At 40.8% G+C, this 13531-nt stretch overlaps 1 protein-coding gene across 4 annotated transcripts in view; it reads right to left on the reverse strand.

The window, feature by feature from the left end:
• mcc (MCC regulator of WNT signaling pathway) overlaps window positions 1-13531 on the reverse strand; it is a 109557-nt gene that overhangs the window by 46637 nt on the left and 49389 nt on the right. For all 4 annotated transcript variants that reach the window (XM_060863077.1, XM_060863078.1, XM_060863076.1 and 1 more), the window contains exon 6: window positions 4599-4748. In XM_060863077.1, the coding sequence (XP_060719060.1) occupies window positions 4599-4748 (150 nt within the window). The remainder of the gene's footprint in view (window positions 1-4598; window positions 4749-13531) is intronic.

Consider the following 13531-nt stretch of genomic DNA (forward strand, 5'->3'; position numbering starts at 1 on the left):
ATCAAAAACTTCAGCCATCGTGGCCGTGCTCTTACATCCGAGCAGATGCTGCCTTACGTTTCTTTGCAAATGGTATTTTTGTGTATAACCTCGGGGATGCAGAACATATTAGTAAGGCTACTGTTTTCAGAGCAGTCAGGAAAGTGTACCTCGCTCTTAAGCACTTTCTGACAATTTTTGTGTTGTTTCCTGATAAAATAAAATACTGCTCTTCCGGTTTCACCTCTGATATTATAAAAGTTGGGAATTTGCTCTAAAATACTTCTTAATTACTAACTACAAATTACATCTTTAACCAGTCTAATTAGATTAATGTAATAATTACTATCTCTAGAAAGTATTGGTCTACTTAGTAATTTGGTCTACTTACTTATTAATTAGGGCCTGAGCACCGAATGGTGCGAAGCCCTATTGTTTTTGCTTGGCAGTATTATTTATTTATTTATTTATTTATTTATTTATTTTTCCCCCACACATTGGCCAATTGGGGTCCCTTAACATGCTCGAAAACTCTTGAAATTTGGCACACACGTCAGAGTCGTGCGACGCCAGGCTCGGGCAAAGGCTGGAATACGGGCGTGGCAGGGGGGCTCTGTAGCGCAAAAACAAACATTTTGCATTTGTAATGCAAAAACAAACATTGGTGCACAGATCGGGCAATTATGTACGCACATGTACGAGAGTTGGTACGCATATAGATCTGATCGACCCGAACAACTTTCGCGCTCTAAACTATGAGCTCCGCCCAACAGGAAGTCGGCCATTTTGGATTGTTTTATAAGTGCATGCGGTGAACTTTTAAATACTCCTCCTAGGGAATTCATGCGATTGACATCAAATGTGGTGAACATGAGGCCGAGACATTGCACTTGCTAAATTGCGAAGGGATTTTTGATATCTCAAACGGTGCTGCCATGGCGAGGCGACAAAGTTATGGTGAATTCAGAGAAACAGAAAGTGTCTAATATCTAAAGCAAAAAATGTCTTATTGGGATGAAACGCGGTGTGTATGTTCGGCCAAGGATTCCGATCGCAACGATCTGCCTATTGTGAATCTCGGACAATGCGCCACCAACAGGTGCCAGGAAGTGTGTCAGTCACAACAGTTGCATGTGGTGAACTTTTAAATACTCCTCCTAGGGAATTCATGCGATTGACATCAAACGTGGTGAACATGATGCAGAGACATTGCACTTGCTAAATTGTGAAGGGATTTTTGATATCTCGAACGGTGTTGCCATGGTGAGGCGACAAATTTATGGCGAATTCAGAGAAACAGAAAGTGTCTTCTATCTAAGGCAAAAAGTGTCTTATTGTGATGACACGCGGTGTGTATGTTCGGCCAAGGATTCCGATCGCATCGATGTGCTTATTGTGAGTCCCGGGTATAGCACCACCAACAGGCCCCAGGAAGTGTGTCAGTCACAAATGTGGATTTTTTGACAGCTGCATGCAGTAAACTTTTAAATACTCCTCCTAGGGGATTCATGAAATTGAGACCAGACTTGGCCACCATGATGCAGAGATATTGGAGATGCGAAATTGGGAACAGATTTTTGATATCTCAAACACTGTTGCCATGGCATCGTGTCAAATTGAATTTTATTTCAGGCATATTTAAGGCTTTTGGCATGCTTAGATTAACTTGAAATTTGACACATACATCACATTTGTTGGCTGTTAAGTGTGGACAAAAAGGTCAGACAAAGGTGTGTCTCTTAAGTGGCTCACTAGTGCCCCCATTTGTCTAAAATGTGGGGTTTCATTTACCTACAGTCCCCAAATGGGTCAGTAACAACATAAAATAGTCCACTGATATTTACCCATTTGATGCACTTGCCCACCGTGCACTGTTTTCTGGGAGGCACCGTATAGCGATAAAAAAAATGTGCGAGGGCCCGCCATATATACGTATATATATATATATATATATATATATATATATATATATATATATATATATATATATATATATATAAAATTGATGTTAAATGCACTTTTGTTTTATACAGCAGTGTTGCTTTTGTTTTTTAAAAAAAAAATACGTGTTCAAATTCTCCATATGCTTGCATAAGCACTACCAGTTCTGCTTAACACGCTTAACTCAGATTCAGTCAATTTTGAGTTGAAAAAACTACCTCTTTTCAGCTGTTCTGTAACCGAAAACTCAGAGTTTCCCATCTCAGGGTTTGTCAACTCAGTTTAAACTCAGAGTTGGTTGAACCACCTTTCTGAAACAGGCGCAGAAGTTATTGACTCGAAACAAGAATCTGTGAATATGCGGCCAACTTCCCGCTCCTTCAGTTCTCTCCAGCGCTGGAAAGCTGATCCTATATTAACACGGGTCCTACTTCTTGCCTTATCGTAAGCCGTTCTTAGCTTTCTTCTTTGTTTTTATCCACCATGTCAATGTTAAAACCGCTTTCTGCTAATGTCACACATGCGCACTGAACATTCTCTCCGCCGCATATTGATAAGTCCCGCCCCTTTCTGCTCATTGGCTACACGTTTTTTTGATTTTTGTTTAGTAGTCGGCCCGACTCTTTTCTGAAGCATTTCTCAAAAATCGGAGACCCTACCATTAATGGAATGAATGGCCACAGTTTCTTGTCTTTGATCCAACATTTCTATGATCCAACATGCCTGCTTCAATCAAATGGTGCAGGCTATTTTGTTGGTAACTCATGTAGTAACAGTTAAAAGAGGGCAAAGCACTTATAGAACAGCTTTCCAGTAAAGGAGCAGATCAGGAGGGCTCATGGTCATAAAGTGTTTTGGTGAAATGGGATGTCTCAATCCTGTCAAAGCATTTGTAAGCATTTGGAACATCAGTGGATGCAATAAAGAGAGGCAGAATGGTTCCACCCAAACATTAAATTTATGCAAGTGAATTATGGCCATGATTCTCTATCTCAATTTGTAATGTGGGTTGAAGTTTGTGGGCTTTCCTGAGAAGGGAAAGTTTTAGTGAGAGACAAATGTAGTTGTTTCACACTCAACTAATTCCTGTATTGTCCACATCGCCATAACCATTCATCCCAGTGTCCAATCACACACATTTAAAACATTCTGAGAAGTCCCTGGGGTATACACCAGAGGACCCCTTTTCCTCCATGCTCGAAGACCATGGCGGTGATAGAGATCCATATGGCCAGCATGGTTCACTATTGCATATAGACTCAAAGGGAAGACTGCATTCAGTCATGCAGCTTCCCATGGTCAAAGTGGCAGGACCAGACCGTAATTTAGAACTTGGAGATCAGCAGGGAGCAGGGGGTTCAGACATTAAGATGGATGAGTTTCACATAGTGCTTAAAATGATTGTCTGCTCCATTAATATATGAACTTAAGAGGATTCCTCCATTCAAATTTTCGTTTGTGCTCTCTGATTGTTGCCCTATTAATCTCTTGGGAAGGGATTTGATGTGCACACTGGGGTTTTCAATAATGAGTGGGCATGAGGGTCTCTAAGTAGTTCTGCCAGACCCTGACAATCTTAATTTTTAATGTGTTAAGTGCGACCCTAGACCTTTGAATTTTGTCTATGAAAGGAAATGATGTGGCTCCACAATGAATGACGTAAATAAGAAACTCATTGAGAACAAGCATTGAGAGCATGCCAGCTTACTGTATACACTAAACATGCATCCTGAGGTGTTGCCCTGCACATATACATAAGGGAGGGCCAAATGTGCCGTATGAAACAGAATGGTTTAGAAAGTTAGAGAAACTATAGAAGTTGGTATTGAGAATATTGTTTTGGAATGAGCACCACTGTGCAGTAGAGGTAGATTTATAAGTATATATATATTTATAAACATATATAAAACAGGCAGGTCACACCCTTTCACCATGGAGGGATCAGTTCCACATGTTTCTCTGTCCATGTGTAATGATCATCCTTAAAAAGACATTGGGCCATGGTTATATAGAGTAAATCAAGAAAACTGCTGGGCCCCAACGGCAGACCCAATAGATTCCATCAATCACAAAACAAAAGTTTACAGCACACCACTGAATTGGGTGGTTGTGATGGATGTGGAAATGATCCCTGATGGGTCACTGGGAAGAGATGAAATGATTGACAATCCAACATACCAGTTTCCTAAGCTTGCACCTAATGATGTTAGGCTCAAAGGTGTACCATGGGAACTGTGGGACATGGGAAAACATGATGTAGGCCTAATAAAAAACTGTCCTCTTGTTCAGATTACAGCTAAATCTGATTATAGGCCAGGCAAGGCACAATAGCAATTAAAACCAGAAGCAATTGCAGGCATCATGCCAGTGTTTAATTTTCTGCTTAAGGCCGGAGTAATAATAAAGTGCAAGCTCTCTCCAGTTTGCACGCTCTCCTCCCAGTAAAGAAAATTAGAGTCCAATGTGAGACCTTAAAGCAGTAATTGATGCAGTAGTCCAGAGAGCACCAAATGTTCCCAACCCATACCCTTATAAAAATCCCAGGTACACCAAGCTGCCACTGCTGGGCCCCTTGCTCAGCTGTATTAAATGAGATAAAATGTAAATCGCTCTGTATAAGGGCATCTACCAAATGGCATAAATGTAAGATCATCCATAAGAGAGAGAAAGAGACAGACCTTGGCTACAGGGATGTCATTGCTGCTGTTACTAGTGCTGAGCTCGCCTGGGCTCAGATTGATGGTTCGCCTGGCAGGGATTACACAACATGGACTGAACTGACCCCCACCACTCTGGATACTCTGTAGTCGAGTCTGCAGCTCCCGCACCTACAGAAAAACAGAGCAAGAGGAGACATTTTGTGTTTGAGACAAATTTTAGCGTGTCCCACAAATAAACATTTTAGACAAATGAAACAAGATTTATTTACAAATAAGTATTTAGTTCAAAAATTCTTTCACACAAGCACACAACCTCACTCTCCCTTTTGTTTATTTGTGGTATTGGCTGCATTATGTGCCAATTTCTCTTTGTGCACTTTCACATCATGTGGCATTTTTTGAATAGTTAGGATTCATTCAAGAATTCTGACTTATGCAGATCAATCACGTATGTGTTTTCTTCACTGGATCTGCTCTAGTCTTTCAGGTAGCAGTACAACTTTTTGCTTAGGCCAATGTTACTACCTCAGTCATAACATATACACTATATCGGCATAAGTTTTGTAACATTACTGGACGGACTTTGCCAATGGTGGGGACCTAACCGGGATCTCCACCATAGGCTCGATAGCCCGCAGTAGCAGATAAGACTCAAATACAGGATTCCAGTACATACACTGTTTTATTAATGAAATGAGAAACAAAACAAAACTTACAATTTAACAAAACAAAAACTGAACATGGTTACATGTTAACATAATGGTTATATAATGGTTACAGCAGAAAAAGTTACAGGTTCTGGAGTGGCCATCAGTCTCCTGACCTCAATATCGTTGATCCACTTTGGGGAGACCTCAAAGGTGCAGTTTGTGCAAGACAACCAAAATATTTATAGGAACTGGAGACATTTTGAATGAGAGTAAGCAGCTATACCATCTAAGAGAATTAAGGACCTCATGCACAATTATTACAAAAGACTGCATGCTCTTTTTTATCCTCAATCTATCATTGATTATAAAAGGGGCAATTCACAATATTAAGAACTAAATGTATTCAAACAGGGATGAGTTCTTTATTTTCTTTTTTGTTATGTGTTGTTTGATGATTGTGCCATTCTGTCATGCCTTACATATTAACTTGAGTCCGATGGGAAATAAAATAAATTTGTTTTGCCTTCTCTACAAATCTTGCAAATTCTCCCAAGGTATGCAAAAGTTTCAGCAAAAGTGTGTCCCTTCGTCAGGTTATTAAGAGTAATATTGTAGAGGTGTGTAAATTATTGAAGTTGATGTCCGATGCTGTAGTATGCTCTGGCCCCATTCTGATGCGGTGTGGCGATGTAGCTTAGACCAGGTTAACATTGTGGAAAACATTGTGGGCTTCCAAACAAGGCTGGCCAGTTATGATGAGAAGGTGTCCATTCTATTCCGGAAGGTGCTGCTGTCATTTCTTGCAACATAGCAAATAGTTTAAGAAAAAGGACAGTTAATCGGTGATAATCAATTGCCAGGGAGCAGAGAAGCAGCGTGTCTGTTTCCCAAGCTAAATAAAATGAATAAACACTTGAACATTTATTTTAGTTACCTTTTTTAGTAAAAAATTAGATCTTACTGAATGCACAAACGGCACCTTTCATCTGAATCTAGGACTGTTAATTATAATATCTCTTGTATCTAAAATACTTATTGGTAATGAAATAATTACTGGTCAGATACTTAACAAAATCATGGATTAAATCAAACAAGTTTGTCACATTAAACAAAGCCTCTCTGCCTGGTTATACAGTAGTTATATACATCAGCCACACCTAGACACACCTGGGGATCTCTTCTGGCCTATGTCTATTAAACACAGGAACACTTCTTGTCCTACTCTTTTGATGGTCATTCAGTGACAGACTGTTACATCCTAAGTGTCTGAAGGAGCGATACAGACGGTCATTTCTCCCTGCTGCTATTAGACTGTACAATCAAAGCTGCTGCCAGTGAACCAGTCACCATAATTACACACTTCAAATTACATTGAACTAACTGGTTAATGCTAAACACACTAAATGATACCACAATCTATATATATATATATATATATATATATATATATATATATATATATATATATATATATATATATATATGTAAAAAAAAAAAAGCTTGCAGAAAACCCAGCTGATGGCTACATCACTGAAGCCCACTCTGTGGCACAATAGCAGAAAAAACGTAGCGTTGTCACAGAGGGAGAGAAGAACCCACATGGGGACATACAGTAGTCAAAGCTTTTTCAAGGAAGGTCTGTAAATGCTATATGTTTTTGTGGCCCACTAGATCACATTGCTAAAGAATGCACCCCACAATTTAATGTAAACAACTCACAAGTTCACAGTTCACAAAAGATGGAATAACCTACTGGCCAATGAAACATTTGACTCACCACATCAGACCTAACATCTGACTTAACATCAGACTAAATGATTTAGTTACACACAACTGGTTCCACAATTCCCACAATTTTTGACACATGCACATCACAAAACTTCCTAAATTTGTGTTATTTGTGTTTCCAGATGGCAAATTTATATATTTTGATTTCCTGCACTGCACCAGCCTTTACTCCAACCAAAGTAGTGATTCCTGTAACGTGATAGCTGGATGTGGTGTCTCTCACAGGGTTGTGGAGGCACTCTCCAAAGTCTCCTGATTTGGGATCCAGAAAGAGCGCACATCTTTTATGTCAAGAACATTACGCAAGCTTAACGTGTGTGGAATATTTTGCTAAGAAATCTTTTAGTAGGCAGAGGTAAATTGTAGGCACTATGACCTGGACCAAGGGTAAGGCTGAAAGATATATGATAGCATGAATTCAGTTGTGCAAATTCAAATAAACATATTTTAATTGAGTACAATATGCTTCCACAGACTAAACTCACCATATAATAATACAGTCAACTAATTTTTAGGTGGAGCTCTGGCTGCAAACCCAGAATTTTGTGATGTTGGCTTAGATTAGAATGCCTTTGCTGGTAAGCAATTTTCATTGTGTTTGTGTTTTTTTTATTCTGCCTATTTCTGATTAGTTATGTATGGGTTTTTTTTTTGTTTTTAACACACCCATTAATTATCTCTAATGGCCTGCAAGACATATTATGAAACGGAAATGTCCGATACAGCCAATGAGAGAAGGAAGAGGGTAAGACAGATTAAAATCTTTAGTTTCTATTGTATTACTATTTTCTCTTGCATTAGTATACACCACAAAGAAGTGATATGCAGAACTAATTATACGTAATGATTGTGTTTACAGGTGTCGGTGGCGAGACAGAGTGTATTGGGTGCGGACAAGGTGGACTTCTTTCCCAGTTTAAATGTAGATTAAAAACTCATCTCTTTAGTCAGTTGTATGCATAATACATCCCATAATATTGTGCACTATTACATCAGGCTTGCACATTTTTATGAACAGCAGCTATGTCAATCCCTCTCCACTGCTTCTCTCTTTCTACCCATCCCGAGGCATCCAGACATTGTACCAGCTCCGACCGTCTTCCGTGCGATGAAAATTTTGGACCTCCATTGAGATGAGGCTGACTCTGTGAGAATCCTGAGGCATCTAGAGATCTATCAGCTCCAGTTGGACTCTGTGATATAGAGGAGATGTAAACACCATGTGATCTTTACACCAATGCATCATTTGTTTGACTGTATATTTATAATCACACCCTCCATTGTCACCCATATGAGGATGGGTTCCCCTTTGAGTCTGGTTCCTCTCAAGGTTTCTTCCTTTACCAATATAAGGGAGTTTTTCCTTGCCACTGCTGCCTGAGTCACCTCAGACTTGCTCATTGGGGATAAATACATACACATTGTGAACTAAATATATATCTAATAATAATCTTGAATTTTGTATTCTATTAATCTTTATTATTCTTTATATTAACCTTTTGTTCTATGTTTATGTTCTGTTATGTTCTGTAAAGCTGCTTTGAGACTATGTCTATTGTAAAAAGCACTATACAAATGAACTTGAATTGAATTGACTTCTAGAAAGGCATTACTGCTGACATGATGTCTGATGAGGAAAACGGTAGCATTGATGGTGTGTCAGGGTGGATTGTGAGACCTTCATCCTTTCACAGCTAGGAGCTTAGCAATCTGTGTGCCACCCTGCAGATGAGACTGGAAAAAATTTAAATTTAAATCTGCAGCTGCCTGTGATGCTATTGGTACTGCTACTGTGATGAAAATGCATCTGAACCCATGTTATGCCCCATCCATCTTCTGGATGCTGAATGTAGCTGAGATCTGTGCCTGCAATCTCACACCAGAAATGGATCTATTCTGCCTTAAAAACTAACTTGCCTGTTGCATTTGCTGGGTATGTGTGTGTTTTTTTTTTTTATCTATGCTGTATTAATAAAGCTCTTACATTTTATTTACATGTCCTTCCCAAATGTCTATTTCTTTCATTCATCAATTATATTAATTTTATTAATTAATTAAAATTGTATTAAAGGATAATATTAATAAAAGGTGGTATTTAATGGAATTATAAATGCCCAGGCTGACCAATAGCAGCAAATCTGTCAGCCAATCACAAACACGTTTTCAATTTTAAAAAGTTAATAAAGTTTTTAAAAAGTTAGTCTATTTTAAATAGTTTCATTGAATAGGTACTATGGCAACTTCGAGGACACACTTCTACCCTTCCACATAGCCCCCCTCCACACATGGCCTGTTTCCTACTGTCTCTGTTACCCATGAACGGAAACTCCCAAGGCTGTGTATTGCTGAAAACCGCCATTTATTAGAGAGGTCATCAGGCAAAATCTGGCTTTTCATGCAGTGAATATTTTGTGTTGATGACAAGGATAAAGAAGGGAGAGTTCTTCAAATTCAAATCAAATTTAAATTTAAATTTATTTGTATAGCGCTTTTAACAATTGACATTGTCTCAAAGCAGCTTTACAGATCATAAACATAAAACAAAAGATTAATATAAAGATTAATATAAGACAAAAATTCAAAATTAATATTAGATATATTTACATGTATTTGTATTTATCCCCAATGAGCAAGCCTGAGGTGACTCAGGTGACTGTGACAAGGAAAAACTCCATTGGGTAGTTCTTCTATGAGTTCCCTTAAGAAAGATCTCGCAGGTAACTGCCACTGTACATCTGTATTTTAAATGAAGCAATCACCAATCACTATTGCTTTGAGTTATCCAAAGCCTGGCAGTTTGCTCATTTACCATAGAATAAGATGTTACAAGTATTATATGTGGATGACTCTGGTTTTGCTTTGATGACAAGTCACCCTACCCTGCAGATGCGATTGTTACTCTGTATTTGAGGCAAAAAGACTTTCTGATTTGGCCTCTGCACTAGCAACTTACCGTTCACTTTAAATAGGGCATATATAATTGCTCATGCTATATCATTTGTTACAAATTTCACTGCATTCAAAATCTCCTATGATACGTATGCAACCCAGTTCTCTGAGAAAGCACTCCATCATGGCTCGATGTTATGTTAATGCTTCAGTGTGACCAGTGTCTGAAGCACATGTGGAAACAGACCAGTTCTATTTGTCAAAGTGAGGTTGGTTACATGGTGAGGCATGTTAGCAAGATCATCTTAAAGATAATCTATGTTAAGGAATCCCTAGAATCTTGTTTGAAGGAAAGCATGTCACTATGTCTCATTCTCTTTCCCAGGGAATCGGTTACATATGTATCATGAGACATTCTCTTTCAAGGAAACTCAATGCTGAGTAATGGCTTGACGCTGTCAATACCAACACCGACAGACCAAGGAAGAATGCTTGCTTTAGAGTCTGTGAGACGCTGGCACAAACATTTGCTTGACCAGATTAACCTTAAAGGACATGGGATAATGGGGTTTAGTATATTTCTAAAACTGTAGAACCTGATGAATGAGAAACGAGAGGTGCTGCTTTGTGACCACCAAAACAGACAAAAAAGTTGGAATATTTTATGCCACTGGTCTGAGCGTTTGACACAGAATCTAAAAGTCGGGACTGGACATAGTACTTGAAGCCATTCTTGCTTCATAAAGATAAATGATGTGGAGGAATGAAGGATTGCAAGATGACTGGCTATCCAGTTGCAAAAGGAACCTCCAAAATGTAGTCCGGGCTAGGGTGCAGAATAGCGATAACTACTCTGAAAGCAAAGTCTAAACAGCAGCAAGTTATTGATAGGGCCTGCAGAATTCCCACTCTTGTGAATGAAGCTAATTACTTTTAGAGTCAATTTTTGATAACACCTCTTTGAAGCTCACTCCAAGGGCTCAAAAGAAGTCCCATATTCCACACTATTCCAGTAGCACATATAAGGTTCAGAGAAGGAATTTGTGGCCTGCAAATAGGCCTCAGCTGTCAGGTGCTGCACAAAAAGTGAGAAGCTAGGGCACACAGAAGCTAAAATAATAGATATGTGACCAGCAGAAGTTGCACATATACAAGCAGACGAACAGGTTCAGGTGGCATTGCTTGTGCCAAAATCAAAAACCAATGTTAAGAAGCTGCTCTATTAACTCTATGGGCTATAAGCAAACTGCACAAAATGTGATAATGGCATCAGTCACCAACTACATCAGCAAGTGCATCAATGACACTGTCTCCAAGTTAATCACTGCATGCTAACGAAGACCCAAGATCAGAGCAGATGATAAATCACCCATAAGAACTGTGCAGAGGCAAAGCATACACATAGCCAGAGACTCTACAGATATTTCCAGTACAGAGATGACATTCCTCTGCACCTGATTGGAAAGCTGAGGCTGCTGGGCCTGATCACCTCCCTGTCACAACCAGGAATGAAGGAGACAGACCCATATGCAGGATAGCTTAAAATGAAAGGGGTTTAATAAATAATGAAGACAAACAGAAATATCCACACTACACTGGGACTAACGTAACTAATGATTCCGCCTCACATTCAGCAACGCGGCTCACTTAAATACCAAAACAATGAGACACGATTGGGAACAGGTGTGCAGACGGAGGAGCAGACGAAGGCGGGGCAGCCACGTGACAAAAACAACAACAATAGCACGTGGCCAAAAGTCCACGCTGATCCCTGACAGTACCCCCCCTCGAGGCGCGGCTCCCGAAGCGCCAAATCCTGAAAAGGTCCAGGAGGGGGGGTTAGGCACACGGTGAAGGCAGATGGGGGAGCAAGGACCACGGCGAAGGCAGGTGAGGGGAGCAAGGACCACGGCGAGGCCAGTGGGGGGAGCAAGGACCACAGCGAGGTAGGCAAGGGGAGCCAAGTCACACGGCGAGGCAGGTGGGGGGAGCAGGGCACACGGTGGCGCAGCCAGAGAGTGCCGAGCGATGTCCACAGCCGAGCTCAAGGGCCGAGGCGACGTCCGCATCTGAGCTGAAGGGCCGAGCGCAGTCCACAGCTGAGCTGTAGGGCCGAGCGACGACCACCGCCGAGCTGAAGGGCCAAGCGACGTCCATTGCCGAGCTGAAGGGCCGAGCAACGTCCATCGCTGAGCTGAAGGGCCGAGCGACGTCCACAGCTGAGCTAACGGGCCAAGCAGCATCCCCCGACACACCGCGGCCAAACCCTCGCCTCGATGAACTGAGGAAAAGGGAGGGAGGGCGGGAAAAATCTCCCGCCACGGGCCTGCAACACCCCCCGCGGATGAAGTGAGGCGACGTCATCCTCGGCTGAAAAGGAAATGGAGCAGCGTCCCTCACCGGAGCAAAGTGCGAGGCAATGCCGCAGGGCACCGGAAAAAAAAGTCCAAGAAGACTGACGGAACAGTCCAGACGACCTGAGTAGGAAGAAGGGAGGGAGGGCGGGAAAGATCCTCCGCCTCGGGCCTGCAGCATCCCCCGCGGAAGAAGTGAAGCGACCTCCTCCTCTGCGGAACCGGAAGTGGAGCGGCGTCCCTCACCGGAAAAATGCGGAGCGATGTCACCGAAAAAAGAAAAAAGGGCCAGAAGGACTGACGGAACAGTCCAAGGGGAGAAGGAAAAAAAGCCGGTCCGAGCTAGAAGCTATCCTGCTGGGTCTTAGTTCTTTAGGCGGAATCATTCTGTCACAACCAGGAAGGAAGGAGACAGACCTGTATGCAGGATAGCTTCAAATGAAAGATTCCGACTCGCATTCAGCAACGCGGCTCACTTAAATACCAAAACAATGAGACACGATTGGGAACAGGTGTGGAGACAGGGAGGAGCAGACGAAGGCGGGGCAGCCACGTGACAAAAACAACAACAATAGCACGTGGCCAAAAGTCCGCGCTGATCCCTGACACTCCCATTGCAACCGTATCCTGGACTTCTTTTTGGGGAGACTTCAGTTCAGCATCTATAACAGTTTTGTTTGGATATGTGTAGTTTTACAACTGTGTTGTTTTATATGTATTATATGTATTTTTAAATTATCTGGATAAAGATGTTTCATTAAGCAGTATGGATAACAACTCAGTTTTTGGTGTGTGATAACCAGGTACACATCCATACTTTCCCAAAAGATGTTGTAGATATAACTTGATTAAATGCCATAGAAGGATAGATGGAATGAGCAGCTGTGGGTATGAGTAAGAACACCTATAGCTGCTACAAACGAGTGTAATCCCAAACAAAGTAATCTTATTAATATTATACACCACATAAATGCACTTCAGAAAATTTGGTTGACAAACATAAAGCATTATTTAGCCGGCTATGCACTTGAACAGGGAGATGGGTGAACATTATAATACAGAATATTCTTACAGTGGTATGTACTAATGCTAATATGTTTTTCTTCCCTGGTGTTGCCAATGTTTTTATATGTATTTCCAATGACTGATGTTCTGTTGATTGATGACTCAAGTTCTGTTTCAGCAAGGTATGTTCAATTAGCTCAAGTTTATAAAAATAAGAATACAAAATTTCCCAATCTATTTACTCTTAATGCACATAGCTTAGTTC

This window comes from Tachysurus vachellii, chromosome 26 (genome assembly GCF_030014155.1).
Source record: "Tachysurus vachellii isolate PV-2020 chromosome 26, HZAU_Pvac_v1, whole genome shotgun sequence".
NCBI lineage: Eukaryota > Metazoa > Chordata > Actinopteri > Siluriformes > Bagridae > Tachysurus > Tachysurus vachellii.